Source organism: Capsella rubella, unplaced genomic scaffold (assembly GCF_000375325.1).
Source record: "Capsella rubella cultivar Monte Gargano unplaced genomic scaffold, Caprub1_0 scaffold_1, whole genome shotgun sequence".
NCBI classification, from domain to species: Eukaryota; Viridiplantae; Streptophyta; class Magnoliopsida; order Brassicales; family Brassicaceae; genus Capsella; species Capsella rubella.
Window position 1 is genome coordinate 16,815,971 of NW_006238923.1, and position 13,958 is coordinate 16,829,928.

Consider the following 13,958-nt stretch of genomic DNA (forward strand, 5'->3'; position numbering starts at 1 on the left):
CCTTTGTAGACCATGTTGAGGATCTTAAGTTGAATAATATTATGAAGAAAACAACATATGCCGCATGCCGCAGCGTCTATAAGCCCACCAGAACAGGAGTCTAGTCCCACGAGCATATCAACATCATCTAGAGAAGATAATATGATGTGACGATCGATGCTCACCCGCAACAAGATCATCTTCCTACGTTTGAGATCATTAACAAGTTTGAATCTCTGCTTTTTTTAGATGATGATGAATTTACAGGTGTCAAAACTTGGCTTGTTGTTTTCTTTTCTTTTCTGGTTATATACATGTCCTAATTTTGTTACACGGTGCTGAGGAACAAACTAATGTTTTATCCTAAAACTCCTTTTTCGTAATGTAAACCTCTATTGTATTCTGTTTGCTTTTACTTCATCTTTACGAAATTACTAGATTATACCAGAAATAAATTGATAAATTTAACTAATAATTATTCATTCATTTTCACACGAAATAATCTTGTAGCTAGATGAATCACATATTACCCACTTTGTTACGTATAGTATGAAAACTTCTTCTACACACATTTCACCTATGAAAACATATTGTTTTTCTTTATCTGTTATATAACTATCACATGTAAATAAAATTCATCAAATTTATCTCCTTTGGGGATAGTAAAATCGAAGACATCACGAAAAAAAAATTATTTGTTTATGTGAATAAACACAATGAAATGCAACCGAAGCACATATTTCTTTATGCGATCTAGCGAGCCACAGGGTTCACTTCAGTATCAAAGGTCATGGTTACATCTCTAGAACTCTCAGAACCCATGTTCTGACTTTTCCCTCCTCTTGTGTTTTCTAATGTTATACATTCGATTAATTCGGTAACAACTTGAGACATGGTCGGTCTTGCCATTGAAGATGCATTCACACAAGTCATTGCTAGCTCCACAAATTTCCAAACTGAATCAGAATGGTAATCTTCCTTGAGACTTGGATCTACAATTTTTGTAATATCTCCTATGGTAATCATTAAATTCACCCATTCCGCTATGTGTGACTTTTCGCGGCACTGCTCAATCACCGGTCGATTTGTTATGATCTCCAATAAAACGACCCCGAAACTGTATACATCACTCTTCTCTGTCAACCTACCTGATCTGTAATATCTGCAAGACAGTTTGTAAAATTTGTTAAAGAGTTTAATTTATTAAGAAGTAAGAATATGAAAAAGATAGTTTAATTAAATACTCTGGATCAAGGTAACCAATAGTTCCTGCTACAACAGTAGAGACATGACTTTCTCCTTCGTTTAGAAGTGATCTCGAAAGTCCAAAGTCAGCAAGTTTGGCTTGGAAGTGTTCATCCAACAATATATTTGCGGTTTTGACATCTCTATGAATAATTGGTGGTCTGCATCCTTTATGCAAGTACTCCAAACCTAGTGTAACAAATTCATTTGTACCAAATTTTATCATATAAAGTAGAGTTTTTAAAAGGAAGTGAATAGGTTCATTAAGCTTTATTAAACCTTGTGCCGCCTCCAGTGCTATTTGTAATCTAGTTTCCCACCTTAAAACAGCATCACCGCGCTTCCCTGTGTGGTTTTAATAAGGACGTTAGCTTCTAATAACCAATAGGAAGTTGTTACATGATTTGTTAGTTCAATAGTGAATTAAGATTAGGTTAATTAAATTTGGTTTACCGGAGAAAAATTCTTTTAAGTCTCCATTAGCCATGTATTCGTAGACGAGAGCCAATTCGTTCCCTTTTTCGCAGTATCCAACTAGGCTTACGAGATTCTTGTGATGAACTCTTAAGAGAAGTTCAACCTAACAAACCACAAAAGCACACATAAATTTCAGATATATGGTCACATTTATTTTTAAAAAACTTATAAAAGATACTTGCATAAAGGAATGTTGCGTTATAAGTACCTCTGCCTTGAATTGTTTATGGCCATGTTTTGAAGCATGTGAGAGTACTTTAACAGCAACTGGCTCTGTACCATTTACATATCCATGATAAACCATACCGAACCCTCCTTTCCCAAGAACCCTTTCAAAGTTATTTGTCATTTCAGTTATTTCTGCATAAGTAAATCTTTTCTTTTTCGTTATCCTTGGTGGGTCGGATGATCTTGAAGTTCTGCCATTTGCTGCAACAAAAAAGTTTAATATGATCTTGAAGTTTCTTTTTCGTTATCCTCATATCAAAACTTTTAGGTTTGGTACAAGTACCTTTACTCCTTGATAGATTTTTCTTTCTAAGAACCAAAAACAAAACCGATGCAGCTATAAGAACACCTATTAAAGCAAGTGATGAGACAACTGGTATAATTATACTCTTTTTGGAATGGCCACCTTCTCCAGGTTTATTTAGACATGGTCCTTCTGTGCAAATAAGCATATGGTTGCCTTCAACACTATGAATTACAAATGTTATTCAATATATTTTATTTATTAAACAAAGTTATGATAATCTTTAAATGAAAATATATAATCAAATACTTACTTTAACTTTAATCCTTTCTTTTGTTGAAGCTTTTCGGGAAGTTGACCACTAAAATTGTTTCCACTTAAGTTTCTGTAAAAGAGAGATACAACACAAGGTTAGAATCTATATGAGCTAGAATTGTTGGAAGACATTATTGTATTTCATACTTTCTTATAAGAGACTAACTTACATGATCAAGAGCGATTTTATGTCAGCTAGAAACTCAGGCACATCCCCAACCAAGTCGTTATTTGACAAATCCCTATAGCATTTGATTTTTTTTTATATAGATTACTCCATCACATAAGACAACTTAAAATGTATGATTTGTTCATTTATGTGCATATGTGATACTTACAGCTCTTGTAGATTGGTCAAATTCTTGATGGAAGATGAGATGATCCCGGTTAATCCACTTGAAGACAAGTTTCTAGTGATATATATCCATGAATATGTATATGTTTCAAATTTGATATATTTAGAAAAGAGAATTTTATCTTAGTTATGATACGGGGATTGAAAAATCTTACAGAAAAGTGATTGTTGGTGGAGTGGAACTATCAACGTTGCTGCATTTTAAACCAGACCACAAAAACAGTTTGGGGACACATGGATCTCCTTGCCAATTAATTCTACTCAATCCATAAGCAATTTGGATCTTCTTGATAGCACTCACTGGCATTGCATAGTGAATATCAAGAATCAAACACATGCAAAGCTACAATTCATATGTATACAAAGGTCCATTTACGTACCTTCATCTTGATTTGTTTCTATTTGAGGAAACTCAACAACAGTAAAAAGTTCAATAGCATTGATGAGAGGAGGAAGAGTTGATTTTGTTGTTTTCACTAGCTGCAAGAGGCAACTCCCCCCTTTGCATGTCAATGTCGATTCCGGTTGTGTGCTCATGCTTCCTATACTAAACTTGTTAGGACTATAAGGTCCATAAAAATGTTTTCCATTAAGAAAAACATTGAACTCCCTGGTTTCATTGGCTAACAAAGTTTGAAGCTCTGCGAAGTGAAGGTAAATGTGAAACCGTGTTGTAGAATCTTTTAAGGTCCATGGAAATTCCCATGTCCCATTGTCATTTACACGGGTTGCGGCCGAGGCCATTGCACCTTGTGGTAGATCAAAACCATTTGAAGTGTTTACATTGAGAGTGGTAGTTATTAGAGTCCACTCCTTATTAGAGAATGGGAACCATCTACGATCCTTGACATCATCAGGGTACCTATAAAAATCTTGTTTTAGACATAGAAAACAACACTCTGAAGTTTTTTCACATTATTTCTCTTCTTGATCTATGTCATCTCTATATCACAAAACTTTACTAAATCCAAGATAAAGATTCCTTAGCACATATCAAAGTTTACTTACCTTAAAACTGGTCCTGAATCCTTAAGATAACCTCGGAAATAGAGTTGCAAGGAGCTTCCATTGGCACTAATGTAAGTATCGCTTCGCAATGGTCGTAGCTCCAAGGTTGATATCATCGGCGTAGTTGTTCCAGTCTTAACAAGACAAATATACAAAGAGCTTGACCTAGACATGTGAATCATCTCCTCAAACACACCACCTCCGCTTGCATTAAAGTTCACCGTTGTCCACTTATTAGGGCCAATAAATAGATCAAAGTTCGGGATCGTATTAAGACCATCATAATTCCCATACAAGAAAGATGCTCTAATCAAGTAATTTGTTCCTTGCGTGACCTTCAAGGTATAACAATTCCTTTCTCCATCTGGAAAGTATCTCAAAGTTATAAAAGCCTTTTCGAAGTTTCTCTCAGAATCCTTACTGACTCGACCGTTCTTTCCACTATCGATGAAACTAGAATCCGAAGTGAATGTTAATCCAGTAGATGGATTGGTATATGGAGACCCGTCAGGTAACAGACCACAATCCAAAGTGACAAATCCTAATAAGACGAGAGGGAATTATCAGAAAACACAAGTTTAGAAAAATGTCAAGAGGATTTTTTTCTTAATATCAGAGTTTAAAAGTTAATACCGTTTTGATCCTGAGCCTTAACAACATGTATAAAAGCAATGACGATGATGATGAACACACACAAAACTCCATGATAATACTTTTCCATTTTTTTCATATTTTTGGAGGATTAAGTGGTTGACATCTTTTTTAAGTTCTGAAAATATTAAGGTATGTCACGTTATCAAGTGGACAATAATGAAAGAAAAGCTAATCCTATAAATTGTCAACCGCCTAAGTAAAGTATTAAAATATGTCTAAAACTCCTTTGAAGTTTCTAACTATTGGTAATCACATCCACATGTAAAGTTGAGCAGAAATCTTAAGTAGTATATAAGAGATACTTAATCTGTTCATTGTCAATTCGTTAACGTGTGGAGTTGGAATTAATCTAATTCTTATATGTTAATGTTTAACTTAGGGGGAAAAAACTTAAATGCTACAAAAATTATATAGACCAATCCATTTTATATCAATTGATTTAAATTGTAAGTCCATAATATAATCTATATCTATAAAAAAATATTTTACAAATTAACTCAAAACTGTGTAGCGCCAATATCTATCATTTTCAATACAAAGTTGACTCTTATAATTTATCCACAATATATTAGGGTTTTGCCACATAGAAAACTTTGATTACAAGTAAGGGTCAATTAAACCCATTCCACTGGGTGTATTTTGATTTTGATCAAACTAAGGGATTAACTCGAAAGTATTACAAAGTTTGCCGTTCTCTGTCAAAAAAATTCTTAAAAGGAAAAAATGTATTATCAATTCGTGTTAGAGACATTAAATTAAGTCAACACCATCTCTGCATTTGTGACCCTTGACCCTCGGCATTTTCATTGTGAAGTACATATGCAAAGGATAAGGTAAGTTAATACACAATGCAGGGTGATTATAAATTAGCTTTAAAGGATATCAAGAACATGTCAACGAGAGAGATAGACTTTTTTTTTTTTTTAAGACGTGGATCCAAGTTGCAAAACACAAACCTTGATCAATCATTCAGGATTAAATTATTTTAAACAATCGACCCATTCTCTTTGAATCGTTACTATTCCATCTACATAGTTCCATGGATTTTGGTTCTAGTCATGGTCAACCAACCGAGAGAGAAAATAGGGTGTAACTTGCATCTATACGGGTGTGTTAGGTTCCTTTGTTGAATACAAATAAAAATTCGTTTGTTTTGGTGTCATATCAGAAGTTGCGGTACTCCGACAGTTGATACTGAATGTGATGCATGCAGATGCAGTTACGATCGCTCCGCGGCCGGAGCAGATACTTCTCTCTCAAACCATTATATACCTTTCCCGTCACATTTTTTTTTGACGGAAAGACGGTTCAAGAGGATCCAGCGCGCAAGGCTGAAAGCGGATGATTCTTTCTTTACTTGTGCCCCGGACCCAAGCTCGGCTGAAGGCAAGGAATTCTTTTAAAGGTTCAAAGCCGGTGTGATTTCATCTCTAGTTTACGTTGACGTTATTTTGTGTTATAATCCACCTGGCATCTTAGTCAGCATATTGTTAAAGGAACATTAATTAACAGCTTTCGATTTGTAGATTTCTTTTTTTTTTTTGTCATCAAAAATAAAGATTAACTCAAAAGAGCCAATTTACCGGACAATCGTTTACAAACTTAACAATATGCGGTAAGGTACGAACATTTCGTGCCAATAAATCCGCTTTTACATTAACATTGCGAGAGATAAGACGTAGAGAGAAAGTAGAAAATTCTTCCCTATCAACACCAATATCCGCGAGATATGCAGAGAACGCCGGCCACTCGGACGGAGAAGACACCATCTTCACCATATCAGAACAGTCAGTTAGAAACGTAACATCTCTGTGATTATGCCCAATCATGCATCGCATCGCCCACACTAGAGCTTCAACTTCCGCGTGCAACGGAGAAAGACTACGGCGAAGATTGGAGGCACCCATTGTTGTCGTTGAATCTTTAACGTTCTGACAAAACCACCCCAAAGCTGTAAACTTGTCAGATTGCTTCCAAAACCCATCAACAAAACATCGATAACCTTCTGTCACTGAAGGCAAATTGCCTGGCCCGCCCTGCCGTCCTCTCTCCTAGTCAATAAGGCCCATATTAACACCAGAATCATCTACCTGAGCTTCATGCCACACCTTAGCCTCCTCCATAGCTATCTGTAGAATCTCCATGGGATTCTCGTCTCTATTTTCAAAAGCTTTCGCATTCCTCGCCTTCCAAATGTACCACATCAACCAGGGACAAAAACCCTCCGGATCTCCTTCTAGTGCTATTTTTAACATATAATCCATATTTGCGAATACCGAGGCAGTGGGAAAGAAAAAGGGACCCACAGGAACATTTGCCAGAGCCCACGTCTGACGCGCGGGGGGACATTCAAAAATGACATGATTTACCGTCTCTTCAATGCTCCCACACCGAGCACAAATACTATCACAACTTATACCTCTCTTGCTTAAATTAGCCGAGACCGAAATACATCCAGTCAGTAATTGCCACATAAAATGTTGTATTTTTGGCGGGCATCTTACTTTCCAAACCTTATTAAGGGGAATAATATCCGGTCCACAGACCTGGGATACCGTAGCCCTTGGATCTGGTAGCCTAGCCGTATGATAACCTGACTTCACCGTATATTTTCCAGTCTTCGTGAAATGCCAACCAAAGGAGTCACCACACATTGTAATCCCCAGTGGTATAGCTCCTATGATTGTAACATCCTCGGAGGAAAAAAATTCCTGTAACCTTTCCAGCTTCCAGGAGTTTGACTGACGATCGATAAGATGTCTAATTTGAAGAGAAGGGTCCAATAACAGCCCCTTACTTACAGTAGGTCTCGGGAATTGAGATGGCACCCAGGGATCCGTCCAAACAGAAATAGAATCACCTGAACCAACTCTTTTGATTAGCCCTTTAGCCACCAGAGAACGCGCTGAGCAAATACTTCTCCATCCGTACGACGGAGAGTAAGATTTGTTGATATCCATAGGGGTTGAATTCCTATAATATCTTCCTTTGAAAACCTTAGCAAAAAGTGAATCCGGAACCTCTATCAACCGCCACAGCTGTTTAGCCAAAAGTGCCGAATTAAAATCATTAACATCTCGGAACCCTAGACCGCCTGCCTGCTTACTGGAGCATAACTTATCCCATGCCTTCCAATGCATACCCCCTGTTTGACCATTCGAGCTCCACCAATATTTAGCCACTGCACTAGTCAACTTTGATGTAATTGTTTTTGGAAGTCGAAAACAAGACATCACATAAGTCGGTAAAGCAGAAGCCACCGATTTTATCATCACCTCCTTCCCTCCCTTGGATAAAAACTTCGCTGACCAATTATTAATATGTCTATCCAATCGATCTCTAACAAAAGAGAAAACCTTCGTTTTTGCTCCCCCCAGACTTTCCGGTAACCCCAGATACGAGCCCATTCCACCAATATTCGTGATCCCAAGGATTCCTTGAATCTCCGCTCTAGTATTAGAATCCACCGAGTGCCCGAATTGTACTGAGGATTTTGCAAAATTTATCTGTTGTCCCGAAACTTCCTCATATTGCCTGAGAATACCAAGAATAACCGTGCATTGATCTGATACGGCCCTACAGAAAAACAAACTGTCGTCGGCAAACAATAGATGAGACACCTGAGGGCATTTATTTGCCACCTTAATCCCCGTAATGAGTTTACCTCGCTCGGCCTTCCTAATATTTGCAATAAGTACTTCAGTGCACATAATAAAGAGGTACGGAGATAAGGGATCACCTTGTCGTAATCCTCTGCCTGGAATAATATGACCCTGAGGTTGTCCATTAATCAGCACCCTATACTCTACCGAGGAGATACAAAACTTTATCCATGAGATCCATTTTTCCGCAAATCCCATTTTCCGAAGCAGACGGAGAACAAACTCCCACTCGACCCGATCATACGCCTTACTCATATCCGTCTTTATAGCCATAAACTTACCCTTGCAAGAGGGATTAGTCCGGAGCCCGTGAAACATCTCTTGGGCTACCAAAATATTATCCGAGATCAAACGGCCAGCAACAAAAGCAGTTTGAGTTTCCGAGATAAGTCGAGGGAGGACTAGCTTTAATCTTTGACATAACACCTTAGAAATAACCTTGTAACCCACATTACATAAGCTAATCGGTCGTAGCTCCGTCATTTGCCGTGGTCTCTCTACTTTTGGGATTAAACAAATATTCGTCCGGTTCAGCCTCTTATCAAAACAACCCTCTTGAAAAAAAGAATCTACCAAATGTACCAAGTCTTGTTTAACTACACCCCACGCTTTTTGGAAAAACAACGCTGTCATACCGTCGGGACCCGGTGCTTTATCCGGGTGCATCATGAAGAGAGCCTCTTGAACCTCCTTTTCCGTAACTGGTGCCAGAAGCATCTCATTCAAATCATCAGTAATCACGTCTTGGACCTCCTCGAGTGCATTATCGAACTCGACCGGGCTGGTCGTGGTGAACAATTCATCAAAATATTCCGCCGCAATCTTACTAATGTAGATTTCTTTTGAATTGAAAGATTTGTGGATTTTTTTTATTCGTGTATGAAATTTAAATTTTAATATTAGTTTATGTACTTATAGACACACAAGGAAGGTTTATGTATTGAACTATTGATAAAATAACTAAGTTTACAGGGAAACATGGATCTCTTTGCTGAATACTGAAAAGAGGTGAAGGAAGCTGATCATATATAGTCGATTCTTGGAGCAGTTCATAATAATACTAAAGATCATATATAGGAGATTCTCCTTTAAGGTGGCTCCTCCTTTGTGTTCCTTGCTCGTCCCTTAAAGATCATATATAGTGGATTCTTACTTTGGATTCATCTCTCACTACCTTTTTCAATTATTTTCGTCTCCTATTACTTGATATCAATGTGTTGTCCATATTATTCTCCATTCTTGTAAATCTCTATGCTCTGTTCGTTTCATCATCCAGATGGACTATCCAGATGATATTCATTTAAGTTTAAAAATGAAATTATCCAGATAAAGAAATTATCCAGAATCATCCAAGATGATTTATCTGGATAAATTCAAATTTTTTTAGGCAAAATTTTGAAAGTCATTTAATTGACTTTAGTTAGATCATCTAGATGGAAATAATTCATCCAAAAATGACAAATAACAAATATAAATTTGTCAACAAAATTATAAATAATATTTTTACAAATATCATATATTTTATTTGTAAAAATTGTAAAATAGATTTTCCAAAAAAAAAAACACAAAATCACATTTTTGGCATAACTGCAAAAATACATTTACCCGCCATAAACTTAAATTGCATTTTCTCGTTAAAATCATAAAATTACGTTTTCCCACCAAAACTACGATGTTTTAAATCTTATAAAAGATTATTTTTCATGAAAATTGAAATTTAAAAATGTTAAAAATAATAATTTGTAAATCTTTTAGGTGTATATATATATTTTAGATCAATAATTAAAATTACTATGATTAACATGAATACGAAAAAAAATCATTAGAACAAACATGGTATTTTAGTCATTTTTAAAGTCAAATCCACCTAGATGAAAAATGTAAATAAACAAAAAAACACATTTTCATCCAAATAGACCGCGAGATAAATCATTTCTTGTCTTGTTTGTTTGGTCATTTAGCATCTAGATGGATTTTTGCTTTGCTCCCTTACAAAACAGTAATGTGTAAGACATAAATGAATTAGTAACCATCCCCTAAATTAAGCTTAATAGCATCTCAAATATTTATATAGTAGATAGTACATGAACGTAAAACACGTTGCTCTTGGATCGCTATCTCATAGTAGTAACCAAACAAGAAACAACATATTCTATATAGCATAGTGGAAGACCAACGTATGCAAAGGGTCCCAAAAGTTAAAAGCAAGAAACGAAAAACATGGTTCTTGGATCGCTATCACTGAATCAAGCCAGACACACAAATTAGTCCTCTTATGATTATTTCACATAAGGTAATAAAACCCTTCATATACAATACCAAAAACTTTTTTTTAATATATCTACACAAGAATTCTCGTTTAATCTTATAAAAATAAAATAAAATATCTATACAAGAAGTCAAGATGTGACCATCTCTAAATTACATGAAAAAAAGAGTGACCATCTCTAAATATCTACACAAAGTGACAACCTTAGTCTCGCAGGGACTTATTCTAACAATTTTTTTGTTTTTGTTTTCAGTTTTGTTCTTCTGTTTTATTCAACGATGTTCATCAAATTTCACATAAGAAGTGACATTCACTGAATCCTTATTATATGTAGACTTATATTTTTACTTGAAGCCTGTTTACAAGGACTGCAAGTGATCTTTATGTGAGCTTAATTACAAAGTATTTTCTTGTCATATTATTTTTTTATCAAGTTGTTTGGCCTTTAAGTCTCACAATATATCAATTTAGTTTAGAATAAATTTCTAAAACCTTTTTATTAATTTAGAAAGGTTTTAACTTCTAATAAAAATCGCCGGAAAGATCATCAATCACCTTGTCATAACTTTTTTACAGTTACTGAATATATGAAAGTATTGATACAGTTAATTTGTTATAATTACGTGTTTTGGCCTTCTTCTGTCACATCTATGCTTGAAAAATTCGATATTAAAAAATATTTTCTGTCAATTTATTAGATTTGGATTATGCAATCACATGCAAAAGAAAGAAAAACACTGTGAACAACTACTGTAGTATGTCGGTATTGAAAGATGTTTGTTGTCGGTACCTATAGGCTATAGTGTAAGTCTTAACAAACAAAAGAAAGAAAAACACTGTCAAAAACTAGTATTTAAGCGAGTGTTGTCTCATCACCATTTCATCGATACGAGTTTATAAATCTTTAAGTGTTTTCTCTAAGTACAATTTGGGATATTCAAACGAAGAATCAATCAAAAGATGGAAGGTAAAACTGTGATTTTAAGTATGATTATAATGAGTCTTGTCATGGCGCAGATTCAAGTCGAAGCTAAGAGTTGTTGCCCGAACACGGCTCCTAGAAACTGTTACAATGGATGCCGTATTCCAGGGACTGCTAAGGGAACTTGTGCAATACTCTGTGGATGCAAACTTATCGAGGGAACAACATGTCCTCCGGGATATACACATGACATTCTCGAAAACTCTGGTACTTCAATTTTCTTCTTTTTCTTTCTTTGTTGTTTTATTAAGTTATACTATCTTCTAACACATGACATTTTGTGTCTCTTTTTTTTTATCAAGGTGATGTTGTCAACGAATACTGTAAGTTGGGGTGTGTGTCCTCTGTGTGTGGTGCCTTAACCACTCTCCAGAACTTAGGTAAGCTCATTACTTTTAACTATTAATATTAGATTATTAGAAGATGAGAACAATCAGTTAATTCTAATATTGTTTTTGGTGAATTAGATCCAAGTGAAATTGTGAATGGAGCGGTTGTACAATGCACCAAGTCATGTTCTAATATCTGCACCAAGGGATCAGCTAAGGAAGTTGAAATTGTCTAATTTACAAGCATATCCACGATCTATGTGTTGTCGTTTTCCTTGTTTTCAATAATTGTTATTGTCGTGTGTATGCGACAAAAAATGCTAGACTCTTGAGCTAGCTTCTACTATTTCCAGGTTTTCTATCTAACGTAGAAGAAGGTCACCAATCCCTAGATTGCTCACCCCTTCTACTTGCAACTATCTAAATAAAGAATAATTGTGTCCTTATCAACTAAGTATAATCAAAACATACTCTCTCTTTAACGTAATTTTCTTATAATCACCATATTTAGAAAGCATCAAATATGTCAACTTAGCACGTTGAGTCATCAAGATCTGATGGAACATATCAATTGGCTTCTAGTCGTAACGATTTCGCATGCTTTGGACGTTCAACACTCTTTGATCTTTAACAAAAAACACACACTCTTACGAAGTCTCTTTGTTATGTTATTTAAACAGAACAATAAACACAATTACCACAACACTAATTAACTTGAATGTGGGATATAAAACAAACGATAGTCACATTAAATCTGTAAGTGGCTTTGGCCTTTGAATTGAGCCGTTATGGTCTTTTCGTCTCACTCATGCATGGGAAAATGAAGCAGCGTGCTTAAAGACCTAAATGATGTTTTTTTTCGACTAAGCTCATGGGAAAATGAAGCAGCGTGTTTGTAAATGCATGCACCTAATAAATCGTTTTATTTTTCCTTTTTCTTTATCACACACTCACGGCAACTCATTTGCTTTATATAAGTGTCTTTACCTTAAATGTTCTAAAATAACAATAGTACAATATATTTGACAATTAAAACAAAAATACAACATGTCTTCTGTACATTGTCAAGAAAACAAGTTAGATGACAAATTCAAAGCTATGTTTGAAACCGAAGACGAAAAGTTCCAGAAGCTCCAAGAATGCTTAGAGCCACTGCGTGAGAACCAGATACAAGTCGACGGCTTTACTCTATCTGATTTGTACAATCGTTTCTATTTAACAGCAGCCCAAATGGTTAAACATGTCCAAATCCTCACTACGATTCCTTACAAAGATGTACGCAAAAGTGTGTTAGCCAAGGCAAACTCCTTAGGGGTATATTCTTTAAACCACGAGATGAATCTCTTTCACATCTACCAAGTTTGCGGATGAATGAAAACCAAAGCCGATATCGAAGCCGTTGTGGAGGTTCAACGTAGCGAGAAGCTGAAGAGACGAGCAACAACAAAAGGGAGGACGGTTGCTGAATCGGCTATGATCAGAGCCTTTAACGCTCAGTTTGCTGAGTATAGCTCTGAGCTAAAAAAGACTCGTGCGTTCCAGGAGAAAGATAGTGAGACTGGAATTCGTCTACGAGACAAGTACTTGCCAGTTTCAGGATTTGATGTAGCCATCAATATTGTACATGAAAAAGCAAGCAGTTCTTTATTTTTGTAGGAAAGAAGACGTGAAAAGTGGTTTGTACAAGTACGTTGAAGGATTGATTGAACGTAAGATGACTAGTTTCGCTTTACGTGAAGCTGATACTCTTCAACTTGTTCTTAAAGAAATGGAAAGTTTTGAAGTTACGGTTTCGTCTAAGGATGGAGATTGTCGTGTTGGTGAGAAGAGGAAAGGTTTCGGATCAGTGCTTGCTCATGGTGGAGAAACATTGCCTAAGATGAAGAGACGTCTTACTCAGAGGAGAAGGTGTAATTAACCTCGAGAAAGGTTTCGTAAGATCATCAAAATTCATCAGTAATGGGAAAATGTGCTAAGAAAACTATGATTTTGTATTGTGTTGTTTCTTAAGTCTCTTAACGTATTTTGTTGTTGTTGTTGTTTTAGAGTCTCTCTATTAAGTTTAAAACTATTGTTTTGAAGAGAAACTATTACAATATATTTGACAATTAAAACAAACATACAACATGTCTTCCGGACATTGTCAAGAAAACAAGTTAGATGACAAATTCAAAGCTATGTTTGAAACCGAAGACGAAAAGTTCTAGAAGC

The 13,958-nt window shown here is 35.8% G+C and overlaps 3 protein-coding genes and 1 pseudogene across 4 annotated transcripts in view; 3 read left to right on the plus strand and 1 right to left on the minus strand.

Moving 5' to 3' along the window:
• Positions 1–701: 701 nt before the first annotated feature.
• LOC17900861 (receptor-like protein kinase At3g21340) lies at positions 702–4,572 on the minus strand. 2 transcript variants are annotated; one of them, XM_006306017.2, is made up of 13 exons: positions 4,485–4,572; positions 3,852–4,392; positions 3,224–3,705; positions 2,999–3,143; positions 2,827–2,898; positions 2,659–2,730; positions 2,487–2,558; positions 2,213–2,397; positions 1,910–2,130; positions 1,678–1,804; positions 1,504–1,569; positions 1,224–1,413; positions 702–1,141 (listed from the first exon to the last, which is right to left on the minus strand). In XM_006306017.2, the coding sequence occupies exons 1-13, from the start codon at positions 4,570–4,572 to the stop codon at positions 733–735; spliced, it is 2,670 nt and encodes an 889-aa protein (XP_006306079.1). In that variant the 3' UTR covers positions 702–732. The 2 variants fall into 2 exon arrangements, with proteins under 2 accessions (XP_006306079.1, XP_023645616.1); XM_023789848.1 differs by having other exon boundaries at positions 2,192–2,397.
• Positions 4,573–11,292: 6,720 nt separating this feature from the next.
• On the plus strand, positions 11,293–12,189 carry LOC17898559 (thionin). The gene is made up of 3 exons (XM_006304732.2): positions 11,293–11,625; positions 11,721–11,798; positions 11,886–12,189. Exons 1-3 carry the CDS (start codon positions 11,397–11,399, stop codon positions 11,981–11,983), a joined length of 405 nt encoding a protein of 134 aa, XP_006304794.1. The 5' UTR covers positions 11,293–11,396; the 3' UTR covers positions 11,984–12,189.
• Positions 12,190–13,118: 929 nt separating this feature from the next.
• Positions 13,119–13,665, plus strand: LOC17900139 (annotated as a pseudogene).
• A 41-nt stretch (positions 13,666–13,706) lies between these two features.
• Positions 13,707–13,958, plus strand: part of LOC17900142 — a 934-nt gene continuing 682 nt past the window's right edge. The window contains exon 1 of the mRNA XM_006307663.2: positions 13,707–13,748. Coding sequence (XP_006307725.2) covers positions 13,707–13,748 — 42 coding nt within the window. The remainder of the gene's footprint in view (positions 13,749–13,958) is intronic.

Excerpts from the sequence above, each read along its gene's own strand:
- LOC17900861 (XM_023789848.1), bottom strand. The coding sequence starts at position 4,572 with ATGGAAAAGTATTATCATGGAGTTTTGTGTGTGTTCATCATCATCGTC. Across the intron at positions 2,559-2,658 it reads ATAAAATCGCTCTTGATCAT|AAACTTAAGTGGAAACAATT; the intron begins GTAAGTTAGTCT and ends TCTCTTTTACAG. Across the intron at positions 1,142-1,223 it reads ATTGGTTACCTTGATCCAGA|ATATTACAGATCAGGTAGGT; the intron begins GTATTTAATTAA and ends ACTGTCTTGCAG.
- LOC17898559 (XM_006304732.2), top strand. The coding sequence starts at position 11,397 with ATGGAAGGTAAAACTGTGATTTTAAGTATGATTATAATGAGTCTTGTC. Across the intron at positions 11,626-11,720 it reads TGACATTCTCGAAAACTCTG|GTGATGTTGTCAACGAATAC; the intron begins GTACTTCAATTT and ends TTTTTTATCAAG. Across the intron at positions 11,799-11,885 it reads AACCACTCTCCAGAACTTAG|ATCCAAGTGAAATTGTGAAT; the intron begins GTAAGCTCATTA and ends TTGGTGAATTAG.